The sequence below is a fragment of the Salmo salar genome, chromosome ssa16 (genome assembly GCF_905237065.1).
Source record: "Salmo salar chromosome ssa16, Ssal_v3.1, whole genome shotgun sequence".
Lineage (NCBI taxonomy): Eukaryota > Metazoa > Chordata > Actinopteri > Salmoniformes > Salmonidae > Salmo > Salmo salar.
Genome location: NC_059457.1, coordinates 37,867,008 through 37,887,276, shown reverse-complemented (window position 1 = coordinate 37,887,276; position 20,269 = coordinate 37,867,008). Strand labels below are relative to the sequence as shown.

General features: G+C 42.2%; 1 protein-coding gene across 1 annotated transcript in view; it reads left to right on the top strand.

Moving 5' to 3' along the window:
• The window catches only part of LOC100380741 (protein kinase C-binding protein NELL2), a 117,881-nt gene that overhangs the window by 33,153 nt on the left and 64,459 nt on the right, over positions 1–20,269 (top strand). Inside the window, exons 9-12 of the mRNA XM_014148812.2 lie at positions 9,719–9,821; positions 12,545–12,636; positions 15,981–16,086; positions 16,502–16,630. Coding sequence (XP_014004287.1) covers positions 9,719–9,821; positions 12,545–12,636; positions 15,981–16,086; positions 16,502–16,630 — 430 coding nt within the window. The remainder of the gene's footprint in view (positions 1–9,718; positions 9,822–12,544; positions 12,637–15,980; positions 16,087–16,501; positions 16,631–20,269) is intronic.

Here is a 20,269-nt window from a genome sequence, read left to right as displayed (position 1 = left end):
AGGCTCGTAATAGTCAAAGGTATATGATTTAGAGAGAAATAGTCGACGCGTCATAATTCCTGTAATAACTTGCGGCTGAACTTGAAAGGGGTTCCTTCGTTATTTTACCGTTCATGTCTTCCATAGAGAATGTCTTGATCTACTTCAAATAAGGTCTGTGTTTTGTGCTTAAACCGCCTCGGCTTTTTGATACCCGTGTAAATCTCACTAGGTAACGTTTGTCAACATATTTTCATAAATTCACTCTACAAAATAAATTATCTTCGCTTATATTGATCAGAGTTATATCCTATGGATATCTACACAGTTATAAAATTGGCAAGGTGGTGTAAGCCTAAACCAAACACAGACCTTATTTTAAGTTAATCTAAAAATATCCTATGGAATAAATGAAGAAACCGCTTTTCAGATTTTGCTAGAAGGTGTCATGGGAATTATGACTCGCACTTTGGTAGTCAATTCTTACCATACCCATTATTAAAATAGGATTTCCTGCATATAGAAATTACCGTTTTTGTTTTCAGCATTCATCACAGGTAACTTAAACTCGATTTTTATTATTGAGAGTATTTGTCTCCTAAGCAGACTCTTCAGAATCGTTGTCACTTCAGAGCTGTGTGTGTGTGTGTGTGTGTGTGTGTGTGTGTGTGTGTGTGTGTGTGTGTGTGTGTGTGTGTGTGTATATATACACACACACACACTTTTGTTCGATAAAGTTCATATTTATATATAAAAACAGCATTTTACATCGGCGCGTAACGTTGACTAACTATTTTCCCTCAAATGCATCCGGTGAAACAGCGCTACAATTTACTAAATTACTATTCGAAAACATTTTTAAAATGTAATATTGTCATTCTAAGATTTATAGATGAATATCTCTTGAAAGCACCTGTAATGCCAGATTTAAAAATAACTTTACTGGGTAATCACACTTTGCGATAAAAGGGGATGCGATACTCAGAAAATAGGCTAGCAATACAGGTCAGCACCATCTTGGAACAATCCCATATCAAATCTAGTCTTGTATACTATTGTCAATAATCCCTTACCTTTGATTGTCTTCATCAGAAAGCACTTCCAGGAATCCCAGGTCCACAACAAATGTATTTTCGTTCGAAAAAATGAATCCTTTATGTTCCAATAGCTTGTTCTTGTTAGCGCGTTCTGAAGGCTGCTCCAAAACTTCCGTTGTGCGTGGGACAGCTCTTTCGAAAAAATTCATTTTTTTTTTATTTAGGTTCGTTCAAACATGTCAAACGTTGTATAACATAAATCTTTAGGGCCTTTTTCAACCAGAGCTCCAATAAGATTCAAGGGGGATGATTGCATTGTCTTTCAAAACGTTTCGAAAGGGGAGGGTAGCCAGGGGCGCCGGCGTCATAATGGTGGTAGCCCTCCTCATGTGACCACGTTCCACTGCGTCTCATTCATTCAGTTTTCACAGTAGAAGGCTCAAATCACTTTGTAAAGACTGGGGACATCTAGTGGAAGCAATAGGAAGTGCTCAATGAACCATTGCTCACTGTGTGAATTACAGGCAAAGTGGTGAAGTTGAGTCCGCAATTCAGAATTCCACATCCTGTTACGATCGGTCTCGGGGTTTTGACTGCCATATGAGTTCTGTTATACTCACAGACACCATTCAAACAGTTTTAGAAACTTTAGGGTGTTTTCTATCCACAGGTAATAATTATATGCATATCCTAGCTTCTGAGTTTGACTAGGAGGCCGTTTCAAATGGGCACAATTTTTTTTCAAAAAGCGCTGTAGCGCCCCCTATCCTAGGCGACCGTCAAGAGGTTAACCCACTATTCCTAGGATGTCATTGAAAAAAAGAATTTGTTCTTAATGGACTTGCCTAGTTAAATAAATAGGGCTGAGTGACTCACTCATTTCTGGCTTCCGTTCAAAATAAGTTATATTATACTGCGAAGTTAAAGACACTCTTTCTGATTGTCTTTAGCATGCTGTCTCTCCTCTCGCTACAGCTAATTTTGTTTTAATTACTATGTGGATTATAATAGGTATTGATGTAATAGTAGGGATTGATGCATTTGATATAATAGTAGGGATTGATGCATTTTTCGTAAGGGTAAATCTGGTCTGTGATATTGAGTACTTTGGAGTACTTAAGCATCAAATACATTGCAAGTTTGCCCTTTTTTTGGCCATTAGGCTACACTTCACAATAGGACTCGACTCTGACTGACCACAGTATCTATCGGTAGTCTAAACTGTGGCACAATTTGGGGGCTTTTTCACACCTAGCCTAGCTATTAGACTATCCTTTTGTAAATTAATGGAGGTATAAATGTTTGTCAGTCTTTCTCCTATCACACTAGAGTCCTGCATCAGGCTTAACAAAATCAGCTGGTGGGTGGTCCTGGAGTTGAGAGAACTTTGGTAAATAAAATGGCGCAATTACACTTGACATGTGGACTGACAATTTTAGAAAAATAGGATACTTGTGCCTTACATACAGCCCATTACATAAATGAAGAGTGGATGTTATCTACCACAGAGTAGGGCAGAGCAGCTCAAAAATGCAGATCACATAAGACCAGCTATTGTGAAAGAATACTTGTGGATCTTGTTGATTTCCTCTATCGCTTCAAGAGGCCTACTGTCCACCTGGTAATTGTGTGGTTCCAAAGGATAAAGGGTCACCTTCAGATGGACGACATGAATAGCAGTGCCTTGCGAAGGTATTCACCCCCTTGGCATTTTTCCTATTTTGTTGCCTTACAACTTGGAGTTAAAATAGATTTTTGGGGGGTTTGCATCATTTGATTTACACAACATGCCTACCACTTTGAAGATGCAAAATATTTTTTATTGTGAAATAAACAAGAAATTAGAAAAAAAACGGAAACTTGAGTGTGCATAACTATTCACCCCCCAAAAGTCAATACTTTGTATAGCCACCTTTTGTAGCAATTACAGCTGCAAGTCTCTTGGGGTATGACCCTATAAGCTTGGCACATCTAGCCACTGGGATTTTTGCCCATTCTTCAAAGCAAAACTGCTCCAGCTCCTTCAAGTTGGATGGGTTCCGCTGGTGTACAGCAATCTTTAAGTCATACCACAGTGTCACGACTTCCGCTGAAGTTGGTCCCTCTCGTTGTTCGGGCGGCGTTCGGCTGTCGAAGTCACCGACTTTCTAGCCATCGCTGATCCCCTTTTCATTTTCCTTTGGTTTTGTCTTGTCTTCCATCACACCTGGTTCCAATCCCATCAATTACATGTTGTGTATTTAACCCTCTGTTCCCCCCTCATGTCCTCGTCGGTGATTGTATATTGTAAGTGCTTGTGCACGTCTGTCCTGGTGTGCGTTGGGTTATGTACCCATTTATTTTATTATTCTGTTTTCCGGTGGGTTTCGTTAATAAACTGCGCCGTTGGAAACACAGTTATTTCTCTCCTGCGTCTGACTTCTCTGCCGCCAGTTCACACCCCTTACACACAGATTCTCAATTGGATTGAGGTCTCGGCTTTGACTAGGCCATGCCAAGACATTTAAATGTTCCCCTTAAACCACTTGAGTGTTGCTGTAGCAGTATGCTTAGGGTCATTGTCCTGCTGGAAGGTGAACCTCCGTCCTAGTCTCAAATCTCTGGAAGACTGAAACAGGTTTCCCTCAAGAATTTCCCTGTATTTAGCGCCATCCATCATCCCTTCAATTCTGACCAGTTTCCCAGTCCCTGACGATGGAAAAACATCCCCACAGCATGATGCTGCCACCACCATGCTTCACTGTGGGGATGGTGTTCTCGAGGTGATGACAACAAGATCCACAAGTATTCTTTCACAATAGCTGGTCTTATGTGATCTGCATTTTTGAGCTGCTCTGCCCTACTCTGTGGTGGATAACATCCACTCTTCATTTATGTAATGGGCTGTAAGGCACAAGTATTCTATTTTTCAAAAATTGTCAGTCCACATGTCAAGTGTAATTGCTTGTAAGTTGCTCTGGATAAGAGTGTCTGCTAAATGATGTAAATGTAAATGTAAATGATGAGAGGTGTTGGGTTTGCGCCAGACATAGGGTTTTCCTTGATGGCCAAAAAGCTCAATTTTAGTCTCATCTGACCAGAGAACCTTCTTCCATATGTTTGGGGAGTCTCCCACATCCCTTTTGGCGAACACCAAACATGTTTGCTTATTTGTTTCTTTAAGCAATGGCTTTTTTATGGTCACTCTTACGTAAAGCCCATCTCTGTGGAGTGTACGTCTTAAAGTGGTCCTATGGACAGGTACTCCAATCTCCACTGTGGAGCTTTGCAGCTCCTTCAGAGTTATCTATAGTCTCTTTGTTAACTTTCTGATTAATGATTGCCTGGTCCGTGAGTTTTGGTGGGCGGCCCTCTTTTGGCAGGTTTGTTGTGGTGCCATATTCTTTCAAATTTAAATTAATGGATATAATGGTGCTCTGTGTTCAAAGTTTCTGATATTTTTTTATAACCCAACCCTGATCTGTACTTCTCCACAACTTTGTCCCTGACCTGTTTGGAGAGCTCTTTGGTCTTCATGGTGCCGCTTGCTTGGTGGTGCCCCTTGCTTAGTGGTGTTGCAGTCTCTGGGGCCTTTCAGAACAGGTGTGTATATATACTGAGATCATGTGACAGATCATGTGACACTTAGTGCACACAGGTGGACTTTCTTTAATTAATTATGTGACTTCTGAAGGTCATTGGTTGCACCAGATCTTATTTAGGGGCTTCATAGCAAAGGGGGTGAATACATATGCAAGCACCATTTTTACGGTTTTTATATTTTTATAATTTTTTAAAACATCTTATTTTTTCATTTCACTTCACCAATTTGGACTATTTTGTGTATGTCCATTACAAGAAATCCAAATAAAATCCATTTAAATTGCAGGTTGTAATGCAACAAAATAGGAAAAATACCAAGGGGGTGAATACTTTTGCAAGGCACTGTACACGGTACACTGAATCGGCAGGATAGAACAGCAACCTCTGGTAAGACAAGGGATGATGGTCTATGAATATTTGTAAACAACAGCTGGTGAACGATATCTAAGGAAGTCTCGAGGTTTTGCTCGCCTGAGGTAGAGTGTCTCATGATAAGCTGTAGACCACACTATCTACCTAGAGAGTTTTCATCTATATTCTTCGTAGCTGTCTGTTTACCACCACAAACCGATGCTTGCACTAAGACCGCACTCAATGAACTTATATGGCCATAAACAAACAGTGAAACTCTCATCCAGAGGCGGTGCTCCTAGTGGCCGGGCACTTGAATGCAGGGAAACTTAAATCGGTTTGACCTCATTTCTACCAGCATGTTAAATGTGCAACTAGAGGGATAAAATCTGTAGACCACCTTTACTCCACACACAGAGACACGTACAAAGCTCTCCCTCGCCATCCATTTGGCAAATCTGACCATAATTCTATCCTCCTGATTCCTGCCTACAAGCAAAAATTATAGCAGGAAGCACCAGTGACTCGGTCAGTAAAAAAGTGGTCAGATGAAGCAGATGCTAAGCTACAGGACTGTTTTGCTAGCACAGACTGGAATATGTCCTGGGATTCTTCCGATGGCATTGAGGAGTACACCACATCAGTCAATGGCTTCATGTGCGTACAATGACTGTACGTACATACCCCAACCAGAAGCCATGAATTACTGGCAACATCTGCACTGAACTAAAGGGTAGAGCTGCCGCTTTCAAGGAGCGAGACTAAACCGGAAGCTTATAAGAAATCCCACTATGCCCTCCGATGAACCATCAAACAGGCAAAGTGTCAATACAGGACTAAGATCAAATTGTACTACACCAGCTCCGACGCTTATCGGCTTGCAAACTATTACAGACTACAAAGGGAAGCACAGCCGTGAGCTGCCCAGTGACACGAGCCTACCAGACGAGCTAAATTACTTCTTTGCTTGCTTCGAGGCAAGTAACACTGAAACATGCATGAGAGGATCACCTGTTCCAGACGACTGTGTTATCATGCTCTCCGCAGCCGATGTGAGTAAGACCTTTAAACAGGTCAACATTCAAATAGATTACCAGGATGTGTACTCCGAGCATGCGCTGACCAACTGGCAAGTGTCTTCACTGACATTTCCAACCTCTCCCTGTCTGAGTCTGTAATGCCAACATATTTCAAGTAGACCACCATAGTCCCTGTGCCCAAGGTAACCTGCCTAAAAGACCACCGTAGTCCCTGTGCCCAAGGTAACCTGCCTAAAACTACTAACCCGTAGCACTCACATCTGTAGCCATGATGTGCTTTGAAAGGCTGGTCATGGCTCACATAAACACCATTATCCCAGAAACCCTAGAACCACTCCAATTTGCATACCGCCCCAACAGATCCACAGATTATGCAATCTCTATTGCACTCCACACTGCCCTTTCCCACCTGGACAAAAGGAACACTTATGTGAGAATGTTATTTATTGACTACAGCTAAGTGTCCAACAGTATTGGGCCCTCAAAGCTCATCACTAAGCTAAGAACTCTGGGACTAAACACCTCTCTCTGCACCTGAATCCTGGACTTCATGACGGGCCGCCACCTAGGTGGTAAGGGTAGGTAACAACACATCCGCCACCTGATCCTCAACACAGGGGCCCTTCAGGGGTGTGTGCTCAGTCCCCTCCTGTAGTCCCTGTTCACTCATGGCTGCACGGCCAGGCACGACTCCAACACCATCATTAAGTTTGCCGATTTTATTGTTATTATTATTTTTTCACCTTTATTTAACCAGGTAGGCTAGTTGAGAACAAGTTCTCATTTGCAACTGCGACCTGGCCAAGATAAAGCATAGCAGTTAGAGACATACAACAACACAGAGTTACACATGGAATGAACAAAACATACAGTCAATAATACAGTAGATAAAAAGAAAACAAAAAGTCTATATACAGTGAGTGCAAATTAGGTAAAATAAGGGAATTAAGGCAATAAATAGGCCATGGTGGCAGGGTAATTACAATATGGCAATTAAACACTGGAATGGTAGATGTGCAAAAGATGGATGTGCAAGTCGAGATACTGGGGTGCAAAAGGAGCAGAATAAATTAATACAGTATGGGGATGAGGTAGATAGATGGGCTGTATACAGATGGGCTATGAACAGGTGCAGTGATCTGTGAGCTGCTCTGACAGCTGGTGCTTAAAGCTAGTGAGGGAGATGGGAATCTCCAGCTTCAGAGATTCTTGCAGTTCGTTCCAGTCATTGGCAGCAGAGAACTGGAAGGAAAGACGACCAAGGGAGGAATTGGCTTTGGGGGTGACCAGTGAGATATACCTGCTGGAGCGCGTGCTATGAGTGGGTGCTGCTATGGTGACCAGCGAGCTGAGATAAGGCGGGGCTTTACCTAGCAGAGACTTGTAGATAACCTGTAGCCAGTGGGTTTGGCGACGAGTATGAAGTGAGGGCCAGCCAACTAGAGTGTATAGGTCGCAATGGTGGGTAGTGTATGGGGCTTTGGTGACAAAACGGATGGCACTGTGATAGACTGCATCCAGTTTGTTGTGTAGAGTGTTAGACGCTATTTTATAGATGACATCGCCGAAGTCGAGAATCGGTAGGAGGGTCAGTTTTACGAGGGTATGTTTGGCAGCTGATGACACAACAGTGGTAGGCCTGACCACCGACAACGATGAGACAGCCTATAGGGTGGAGGTCAGAGACCTGACAGTGTGGTGCAAGGACAACAACCTCACCCTCAACGTGATCAAGACTAAGGAGATGATTGTGTGCTACAGGAAAAGGAGGACCGAGCACACCCCCATTCTCATCTACGGGACTGTAGTGGAGCAGATTGAGAGCTTCAAGTTCCTTGGTGTCCACATCACCAACAAACTAACGTGATCCAAGCACACCAAAACAGTCATGAAGAGGGCACAACAAAACCTATTCCCCGCTCAGGAGACTGAAAAAATTTGGCATGGGTCCTCAGATCCTCAAAAGGTTCTACAGCTGCACCATTTAGAGCATCCTGACGGGTTGCATCACTGCCTGGTATGGCAACTGCTCGGCCTCCAACCACAAGGCACTACAGAAGGTAGTGTGTACGGCCCAGCTTCCTGCCATCCAGGACCTCTATACCAAGCGGTGACTGTTCTCTCTGCTACCGCATAGCAAGCGATACCGGAGCGCCATGTCTAGGTCCAAGAGGCTTCTAAACAGCTTCTACCCCCAAGCCATAAGACTCTTGAACATGTCATCAAATGGCTACCCAGACTATTTCCATTGCCCCCCCCCCCCCCTCTTTAAAGCTGCTGCTACTCTGCTATTATCTATGGATAGTCACTCTAATAACTCTACCTACAAGTACATATTACCTTAATTACCTCGACTAACCAGTGCCCCCACACATTGACTCTGTACCGCTACCCCCTGTATATAGCCTCGCTATTGTTATTTTACTGCTGCTCTTTAATTATTTGTTACTTTTATTTATTTTTAGGTATTTTTCTTAGCTGCATTGTTGGTTAAGTAAGTAAGCAAGTAAGCATTTCACTGTAAGGTCTACACCTGTTGTATTCGGCGCATGTGACAAGTACAATTTGATTTGATGTGTGGTTTCAGAGCGAAGCCAGCTGCGAGCCTGCGACCAGGCACGGTGGATGACATGTTTCTGCTGCATAGCAATTTGAAGAAATCCTGTGATGAATGGACTGTTTTTTTGTTTTAGTATTATTATTTGTTTTCTAATATTAGAAGATTCTTTAAAGCAATTTGATTTGTCAATGTGCCATATTGGATTATGAAAAAAAAAAATCTGTTCTTAATTTATGGCAAGGTTTCTTATTAGCCAAATGTTGAACAGACATGCAGACAAATTCAATAATGCAGGAAAATAGGAATAATAGCATACTGTCTGTCATACTGAACTCATTAAGAGGTGGCTTCTATCTTCAATATAATCATTCATTCAGAAGGTTAAACCCATAGGTCTTAATCCTGCATAAATAAAATTAGATTACCAAGTTCATTTTTCGTTAGGTTATAATAATCCATGCCTTCGGAGAATGTTATGAAGTCCAAAAGTTATGGGACGAGTTAGAAATGTGGTTGTCAGAAGTATTACAATGGAAATTAACTTTTAATCCATCTGTCTGCATATTTCAAGACATGGCATGTAAAGGTGCAGTGAGATGGGTTGGACGATACTTTTCTCGTCAACCATCTTGAAAAAACGTATACTTAAACAGAAAATCAACCAATGTCAGCCTTTAAATGTTTATTTGGGGGGGGTTGCCTGATGCAGGACTAGCGGCAGACAAGAGAGACTCTTGGACTGAAACATTCACACCTCCATTCATTTCCGAAAAGATAGTCAATTTGTTCGAAAGTTCTGACTAGCGATAGATCAGCGTTCTAACTCCCCCTTGTGATAGTGTGGTGCAATGACAGAATGACGCAATTTACCACAATCTGCCACCATCTACCACAAATGGTCGTGGCATATTTTTTTTATTTTGGTTTATGTTACCTTTATTTAACTAGGCATAAGCTCAACTTTTTAATTGAGGCACCACTGTACATGTTCCTTTTGAGCAAAGTTGAATTATCTGGGAGGAATGGGGTGAGCTACAGAGGTAGAGATATGCATCTCATACTTATTTAATTCTTAAGACTGAATACTCCCCTGACCACTTATATTAAGATGTGTTTAATTCTGTTGCCTGTCAGTTTGAGTGACTTCCTGTCTTTTCTCTCTCCTACAGAACGGCACGGTGCAGTGTGAGACTATCTCCTGCCCTCCCCCTCAGTGCCCAGCGGACACCACGCCTGCCTACGTGAAGGGTGCCTGCTGCATGGAGTGCCAACGTGAGTGAAGTGTTTTAACTTAAACACGCAGAGATGGACACACGTATGCACACACACACACACACACATAAACACTCCTCTTCTCACACACTCAACACAGAAACACCAGAGACACACATAGCACGCCTCCACAACGGCTGCTTGGCAACTGACCACAGCTCTGCGTTACTAAGCTGCTCCCCAACACACCTCCTGAGATGCTCCATACTTTTGCATATACATGGAACAATCAATTATTCAACAGCCAGCTTCTCAACAGAGGTGCCCACATTGACACAAATGGGAAACAGAAATCAGGGGTCGCAGGATGTGAGATGAACTAGTTCCTGTTTACAATAGACAGGATGATGCTATGAGCCGGGAGCTCGTCCCGGACTTTCAGGGAGTTTTCTTTCTAAGAAAAAAATTACAATTATGAAATGGAAGTTGGAAGCTGTTGGAGTATCCTTGTGTCTGGCTGAGTGGACTATGAAACATTAAGATAAATGTCTGTGTGTTTTGTATTTGATCAATAGCCGTTTGCTATATACGCTAAAACTTGTAGTGTATTTGAGGTTTAAAACTGCTTCTGAAGTTTGTAATTTCCACTTGATTTTCCCTGACAAAAAATTTATCAACCCCTACAAAAATGTTCATTAATTATAATCCACATAATAATTCACATTTCCTTCTACTGCGGGATTATTTTCCTGCTGTAGCAAACTGGCTCAAATTAAGATCCTATATCTGTACATGATGTATGTCACATATTCAAAGGTTCTCTCAACTTTGTTTGCTCTCAATAAGACATGGCTCTTGTTTTTGTCTCGTGTGTGGCTACCTATACCTTTATATATACAGTACCAGTCAAAAGTGGGTTAGTACCCGCAAAATACCAGTCTCAACGTCAACAGTGAAGAGGCGACTCCAGGACACTGGCCTTCTAGGCAGAGTTGCAAAGAAAAAGCCATATCTCAGACTGGCCAATCAAAAGAAAAGATTAAGATGGGCAAAAGAACACAGACACTAGACAGAGGAACTCTGACTAGAAGGCCAGCATCCCGGAGTCACCTCTTCACTGTTCACTTCACACTTCACGGACGTTGAGACTGGTGTTTTGTGGGTACTATTTAATGAAGCTGCCAGGTGAGGACTTGTGAGGCATCTGTTTCTCAAGGTAGACACTCTAATGTACTTGCCCTCTTGCTCAGTTGTGCACCGGGGCCTCCCACTCCTCTTTCTATTCTGGTTAGAGCCAGTTTGCACTGTTCTGTGAAGGGAGTAGTACACAGCGTTGTACCAGATCTTCAGTTTCTTGGCAATTTCTCGCATGGAATATCTTTAATTTCTCAGAACAAGAATAGACTGACGAGTTTCCGAAGAAAGTTCTTTGTTTCTGGCCATTTGAGCCTGTAATCAAACCCACAAATGCTGATGCTCCAGATACTCAACCAGTCTAAAGATGGCCAGTTTTATTGATTCTTTAAATCAGAACCGTTTTCAGCTGTGCTAACATAATTGCAAAAGGGTTTTCTAATGATCAATTAGCCTTTTAAAATTATAAAATTGGATTAGCTAACACAACGTCCCATTGGAACACAGGAGTGATGGTTGCTGATAATGGGCCTATGAAGATATTCCATAAAAGAAATCAGCCGTTTCCAGCTACAATAGTCATTTACAACATTAACAATGTTTACACTGTAATTCTGATCAATTTGATGTTATTTTAATGGACAAAAAAATAGCTTTTCTTTAAAAAACAAGAATTTCTAAATGACCACAAACATTTGAACGGTAGTGTATATGAAGCCTGGGTGGGTTAAACAGTACATATTCTCACATGTAAATTGAATTCACTTCAAACTCACACTCTACAAAACCTCCATTAGCTTAGCTAGCTAATCAGGCTGTGTTGATGTAAACACTCTCACTCCATACCCACTTCATACCCAGCTGCACTGCGTTGTGGCGGGTGAGTGGGTCATAAGTCCTGTAAGCATCCTAATCTGACATCAACACACTGGTATTAATCCTCCTGCTACTGTCTCTACCGTGTCTCTGTGTACAGCACTTATCTCACTTAGGTAGACAAACACAGGGTTTATTAAGCTCGCTTTGGTGTTAGACACAAAGACACAGCTCCCTCTCCAAATTAAAACCTTATCTGTTCACATACTGTACAGTACCCTCCTCCACGGAGCGGGAGGCAAGGAGCTAGGTTCTCATTTTGATGACTTGTCAAACACAATGTTTAATTGCGTTGTGAAAAGTTCATCATTGATTTTCCTGGTAATCACCATTCTAACATACTGGATGTGATGTATCAGTTTATTCAGTTTTACTACTGTAGTTCTTGTGCAGATGTAGGAATTCACAGTTTGATTGAAGTGTGAAGTGGCTTAGGGCTAGTCCTATATAGTGCTTTCCTCCAATAATTCTGATAACCAGGTAGCCTATCCACTCAAACCTCCACATCAAACTGACACATTTAATACGATGTTCTGCCCAAGAGTGACATTGAAGTCCAATGCTCCAATTCTATTTTCTGATAATAAAGATTGCCATGTCTGATCCCAGTGTGTCTCCACAACACCACATGTTGTCACAGACTGCCATACTGAAAAGTGTGTGTGTGTGTGTGTGTGTGTGTGTGTGTGTGTGTGTGTGTGTGTGTGTGTGTGTGTGTGTGTGTGTGTGTGTGTGTGTGTGTGTGTGTGTGTGCGGCGTGTGACTATTTCCAGCTGTATGCCATTTCGGAGAAGAAGAGTTGGTGGAGGGAGATCAGAAAGCAGTGCATTATAACTCTGGCAGATGCCAGCTGTCCGAGTGCAGGGTGAGTAACTCGGCAGCCCTAATGAAAACATACAACTGTTTTTCTGCAGTACTGCTTGCTTAAAACTCCTTCAACTCTTCTGAAAAAATACAATCATTTAAGCAAACAAGCGCTAAAAGTGTATTTCAGTGTTTTCATTTTCATCTTGATGTGTATGACAGCCTCATTAAATACTGATTCCAGACTGGAGCTGCGCTCCTCAGGCCAGGGGCTAAATCAAGCCTGAATGAGAGACTGTGGTGGGCCGTCAACATCAGCTAAATGTATTGATCCGTTGGTTGTCAACTCTCCATTTTTTCTATTGCACTCAAAGGGGAAAGTAAATGGGCAGAACTGAGTAATTGAGTTTCCATAAGAGTACCAAACTGTCACAGCATGTCAATCACTCCAGTGTTTTGATCCATCCTCATCAAATAGATCTCATGTGGATGCATGGCCCTATAGATTTTATTTAAAAAATATATATATTCTGCATTGTTGGGAAGTGCACGTAAGTAAACATTTCACTGTTAGTCTACACCTGTTGTTTACGAAGCATGTGACAATTAAGATTTGATTTGAGACTGATGGATGTACACTCTTAGAAAAAAAGGTGCTAAGTACTGTACAACCATGCAGGGTTCTTCGGGTTGTCCCCATAGGGGAACCCTTTTTGGTTCTGTTTAGAACCCTTTGGAGAGGGTTCTATCTAGAACCCTCTATGTAGGGTTCTTCAAAGAAGCACCTGCATATGGTTCTACCTAGAACCCTCTATGAATGGTTTTGCCTAGAACCCTCTATGAAGGGTTTTACCAAGATCAATTTTATCATCTAAAGGTTCTTCCTAAAACCGTCTATGAAGGTGTCACAGCTGTCGTAGAGAGGGAACCAAAGTGCAGCGTGGTTGTAGTTCCACATTTTATTAAATCCGTGAAACTTTGCAAAACATAAATAACTGAATATGACAAAACAACAAACCGTGATGCAGAGAGAAACAAACACTACTCAAAAGATAATAACCCACAAAACCCAATATGATCTCCAATTAGAGACAACGAGGACCAGCTGCCTCCAATTGGAGATCAACCCAAAACAAACCAACATAGAAATAGAAAAACTATAACTTAAACATAGAAATACAAATCATAGAAAAACACTAAACACCCCCTGTCACGCCCTGACCTACTCTACCATAGAACATAACCTCTTACTATGGTCAGGATGTGACAGAAGGGTTCTACTGAGAACCCTTTTATCTTTGGTGGGTTCTTCCTAGAACCCTCTATGAACGGTTCCACCAGCGTTATTAGCCTTTAACATGTATAATTTATGATAATACATTACATATCTCATGAGGCCTTTTTTAAGGCCTAGTTATACCCTAACACAGCAGTGTTAGGAATCTCCTGGTTGACAGGCCACATCAGGCCTGCAAGTCACATTATGCTGGCTTGCAAAAGTGATGTGTAATTCTATTGAAATTGAGCCAGAGTTAGGATATCCAAGAAGGGGAATTGTTAATCACCCACAACCTGCATTCAGGGTGACTGCCAGGGTAGGAAAGATTAAAAACTGAGACGACCTACAATCATCTAAACTGGAACATCCATCTCAGTAACGGGTGTAATAAATCCAACTGATTGGATTAGTTTAGAAAACCGTATGTTATTAATCATTGTGTAGCATAAAATGTATCAACCAATCAATGTACATGCACAAACAGATATTACAGTAAAACAACCAATTCTGAAAATCGCCCTGCAATAGAGCATGCAGGGAAATATTATATATGGTTCAATGTAGAACCCTTCTTGCCTTCCAAAGAATCATCAACTAACCCTTTCTTCCAAAAAAGTTTGCTATGATGTTAAAGGTTCTAGGTAGAACTCTTTGCCTTAAAAAAAGAACCCTTGCCTTCCAGAAAGTTTTTTTTCTGATCAAAACAATTCTTGGTAGAACCCTATCCCTCCACGAAGAACCCTTTTGGAACCCTTTTCTTTTCTAAGAGTGTATGGTGAGGTCACTCACTTGGCCCAATGGCAGCCCCTGCTTTCTGACAGCACAGATACAGACATGGATAGAGATACAGCTACAGACAGACAGACAGACAGACTGAGAGAGAGACATAGATAAAGACACAGTTACAGACACAGATATAGACATACAATATATAAAGATACAAACAGAAAGATACAGACTCAGACAGACACAGGCTACAGACAGAAGCTGCAGATCCAGACATCAGCTGCAGATGAAAGGACTGGGTGATGGCAATAGTCATCCTGGTCCTCCTGTCTCAGACAGGTGGCCATCTGGCTACTTGTGACAGCTGCCTGTCATGTCTTATGTCTCTGATCTCATGTCTGACTGCTGCTGGTTGAAGGAGGTTTCTGGGGAGAGAGTGACTAACATAGAGAGACAACTATTAGATGTATCTCTATTTTGACTGAGCTGTGTGGAACGTAGCTAGTCAGAGATTAGTTCTAAGTTGGTTTATTAGTTTGGTTTTCTCTGGTTGTGTGTTAATGATCATGAATTGGCATCAGTCAGGTAGACAGAGTGGAGAGGAGCGGAGCTGTTGAAGAGATGGTGGGAGAGGGAGCCCCCGTATAACATTACTGTCTAATCACACAATTGGGGACAAATACACTGGTTTCGTATCCTTCTCTGTTCAATTGGATATCATGCTCATACTCATCATGAATCTTAAAAGACGGGTTGGTTGTTTAGCATCAAAACCAACTTGTGTACAACTATGGGGCAAAACAGAAAGGGTTGGCTTATAAGCTATATTTCCTCTCAAATGTTGATTAAAAACATAAATACTTTTGCACAATGAGCACTTGTTGTTGCTCAAATGCATAGTTAGTTGTTGGTTAGCTAGCTAGGGAATTTTTGCCTTATTAGCAGAGACGTGACATGAGTCAAAACATGACATCAATAACAAGCTACAACGTGCTGAAACGAGACACCTACAATTCTCCACATGGCAGCTTCTTGTCATTGTTTCTAGCTATCTGACCATTCAGAATCATAACGTCACACGGCCTTCTACCTCATCGATGCGAGTGCATAATTTTCGTGACGTTGTCAGCCAATCCATCTATAGGTAAGAGAATCGACGTGCAGAGTTTACAACATCGCTAAACACTAACCTGAAATATGTAGACCTTACTGCTATTGACCCATTATGTCACTTTAGTTGGGAAGATGTGCACAGTGAGGAAGGAGGCACACAATGGATGTCTAATTGCCTCTAATTAAATTCAAGCCTTATCAAATCTGTGGGAAACTAGCAGCTGAGCTAATCTAACCCTCCATTGGGTTGGGTCTCATATTGTTTCTCATTGGTTCCCTGTTACTAGGAGAGGACCATGCATCGGGTCGTCATGACTAGCCCCTGTCCTGAACTCAACTGTCCAGAGTCCGAGCAGATCACCCTCACCGACAGGTGCTGCAAAGTCTGCAGAGGTATTGGAAAATACATTCACCTACCTATATTCTACAGCACAGATGTAAACCTTAAAATAATCTGCAAATCATGACTGGAATCATTGCAAGAAACCCACCTGGACTGTTAGACCCAGTCTGAGAGGAGTGACCTGTGTGTAACCTCCATAGAGATGGATAGAAGATTAATCTTTGTTTCTGTATCATTATAGCGTCTGTTACAGCATGGGCAGCGCCATTGAGGCTATCTCCATTTTAAAGTAGTCAATTTCTTCTTCTTCATTGGCTGATTGCTCCCAAGTCATAGGAATCCCTACCCAGTTGACTGCTTTAAAATGGTGGAAGCTATCAATGGCAATGTCCATGCTAAAACGGCTTATATCCATGATGAGTCCTCTATCTATCTCTATGGTAACCTCTGACCTCTGTGCCCTAGGTCACGACTTCTGTGCGGAGGGCCACGGCTGTGTGGAGCACTCTGACTGTATCAACTTGGAGGCTGGGGCCTGCTGCAGCTGCAAGGACGGCTTCCGCCCGCTCCGAGACGACAACGCATACTGTGAAGGTACATAAAGGATTCTAAAAGAATAATAATAGAATTGATAACAAACACCTCCCATTGAAGTACTGTTTTCCTCCAGGATCATTTATTTTGTAGATCCAGTTTGCTTTTCCTTTTGTGCACTTTGGTTGAACTGTGAGATACTTGTGACAGCATAATTCTTATTTCACAACAAAACTACATCTTCCAACACTTTGAGAGATGACATACTGTTAAACAGACTGTCTGCTATGATTTGTGTGGAGGTATTAGACATAAGTACAGTGTCCGATCCAGGGACTTACTATCACTGACATTCTCACACCACTCTTGTCCCTTTGTCTGCTTGTGGTCAGTCTCTACTGTCTATTGGTATGAAAATACAGAACGCTCCCTAGCTGTGTTTATTGTATCACTGTCAAGAATGCATCAGTGATATTTTATGAGCAGAGACGCTCATAAGTAGTGCTGTCATGTAAGTAGTGTTACACTATATATACAAAAGTATATGGACACCCCTTCAAATTAGTGTATTCGGCTATTTCAGCCACAACCGTTGCTAACAGGTGTATAAAACCGAGCACACAGCCATGCAATCTCCATAGGCTAACATTGGCAGTAGAATAGCCTGTACTGAAGAGCTCAGTGACTTTCAACGTGGCACCGTCATAGGATGCCACCTTTCCAACAAGTCAGTTTGTCAAATTTCTGCCCTGCTAGAGCTGCCCCGGTCAACTGTAAGTGCTGTTATTGTAAAAGTGGAAACGTCTAGGAACAACAACTGCTCAGCCGCGAAGTGGTAGACCACACAAGCTCACAGAATGGGACGACCGAGTGCTGTAGCGCGTAAAAATAGTCTGTCCTCGGTTGCAACACTCACTACCAAGTTCCAAACTGCCTCTGGAAGCAACGTCAGCACAAGAACTGTTCGTTGGAAGCTTCATGAAATGGGTTTCCATGGCTGAGCAGCCGCACACAAGCCTAAGATCATAATGCCAAGCGTCGGCTGGAGTGGTGTAAAGCTCGCCGCCATTGGATTCTAGAGCAGTGGAAACGCATTCTCTGGAGTGATGAATCACGCTTCACCATCTGGCAGTCCAACGGATGAATCTGGGTTTGGCAGATGCCAGGAGCACGCTACCTGCCCCAGTGCATAGTGCAAACTGTAAAGTTTGGTGGATGAGGAATAATGGTCTGGTATTTTCATGGTCTGGGCTAGGCCCCTTAGTTCTAGTGAAGGGAAATTCTAGACAATTCTGTGCTTCCATCTTTTGGTAACAGTTTTGGGAATTCCCTTTCCTGTTTCAGCATGACAATGCCCCTGTGCACAAAGCGAGGTGATTTGGCCCTCCACTTTTGAAGATTGGAAAACGTGTTAATACATCAAAGTCATTATAATTTCACATGGGTTGCCTGCTAAAAAAAACATGCTCGTAAATGCTATATAACATACACTGTGAATATAGATGTCTTCGCCCCTCCTCCCCTCCTCTGTGGAACTTCCCACATACAGTACATGTATGCTTCTTACTATACGGAATCTTCCTGGGATGATCAAAGACGAGATGACTGCTTCATCTGCAGTGATGTCATGCTATAACATCTACAGTGCTTACCCCAACTCATAGTAATACATGTGGGATTCCGGGAGCTAAATCTAAACATGACGTTGATGACTAGTGCAAATAAGCCATTAAATCTTGTCTCCATATCCCTTTCTTCCTCACTGCCTCACTCCGTGCCTGTGTGCATACATGCCCTACTTTTAGCAAGCTGACAAATTCCCTCCAACTTCTCTCTTCTGTCACCTTCACCAAGATCAGTGGGATGTCTTTGGCTACATGTTCGTTGGCGCTGACAGAGATAACCAAGGAGGGAAAGGCATGTGTGTGAGAAAGAGAACAGTTATTCCTGACCTCATGTCAGTCTGTTTTAATATGCTGAATATGACCAGTTGGTCAGGTAATTACACTATCTCTGGGAATCTGCATAATTGAAGATGCCATCAGCCCCCGGTCTCAAATTAATGGAGTGTATGGTCTCTGGGCTTCAGGTTAAGCTCTTGCCACATGGCACCACCTCCACGCACTGAAATAGACTGTGACCTCCCTCCGCTGTGTACATGCAGCCCTACAGGCAGCTTAACCCACTATATGTTGGCGGGAAGAGTTTTGCTAAAGGCTTTGCAAAATCTGTGAGGAAGACGTGTCCAATGTTTTTGCACACCTATTGCGTTATGAACATGAAGGTTCAAATTAGGTGTGGATATTTCAGTTTAGAATTGAGCCATATTAGGTTTTTTGTGTGTTTTTATTTTGCTTTATCTTGGTGTTAGGAAATTAGTATGTTTGGAAATTGACCATATTCATGACTGTATTCAGTTGTTCACTGAACCATTCCATCAAAGGGGCAATCAGCAGTTAAAACGACAACAAAGCGTTTTCCCTGCCACTGTTTCGGTAAAAGGCTGAGAGATGCGGCTGGAAGAATGCAATCACTTTTACATTCATAGACTTAGCTATGGATGCATGGACCGGCCCACTCACCTCGAGAGTGACCCAGGTCTCTGTATGAAATTGGATAGGGGTGTGATCTGAGAACTGCATTTGCATCTGAAATTGTGTAGGGACCAAATTGACTATTGTAACTCTCACAAAATAAATGTATTTTTGGGGGTGCTTCTGGAAATCACTTACATTTTGAGTACTGTGCCCTGCCAAAATAAGTGGACCCGTCAACATACACTGTAGTTGTTTTGAGGATCACACAGGTGTATGAGAGAATGTTGTTGTTCAGATAATAGTCTGGACAAAGGTAGTTATGCCATTTTGCTGTTGAGGGTTGGTATATGTCAGTAGACAGATGCACACAGACATTGAAATTGGCAGGTTCCAAATGTTTGTCAGCTTCATTATCAGATCGCAGAAGAGATGAGATGGACTCTGATCTCTTGCTGCACACAATGTACATACAGTACACAATACATAAAGTACATACAAAATACCCCAATACAGTTCCCTGCACCCATCAGGCAGGAGTCAAATAGGGCTAGGTATATCTCTGTCTGGAGGAAAAGACACACAAACGTTAGCTCTTTAAAACAGTCCTAGGTCACTGATGTGCTGAAAATAGCGTATGAGATCACTCCTGTGTAAATGTTTCATAGAAGCAGTGGTAGCAGAGACAAAAGGGGGGGAGATGCACTCCTCTCCCAGCCTCTCTCAGCTCTGTGAGATAGATCAAGTGCTGTTCTCTCAGACAGAAAAGCACCAGAACCCATCTCAAGGTTGCGTCCCAAATGGCACCGTGTTCCCTATATAGTGCTCTACTTTTGATCAGAGCCCTATGGCACCTGTTCAAAAGTAGTGCACTACATAGGGATTTGGGATGCAGTCTCAGTCCCTCAGAAGGCAGACATTAAGAAGGCTCCTGAACAGCTTTTACCCCCAAGCCATAAGACTGCTGAACAGTTAATCAAATTGCTACCCAGACTATTTACATTGACCCCTTTTATTAATATTCTTATTATTTTGTTTGCACTGGCTGTATGAACACTCTAGACTCTACCCACACACTCACACATACTACACTGAACCTCCAACACACACATACATACACACTACATACGCTCACAAACACACACACACTTGCATATTGACGCCA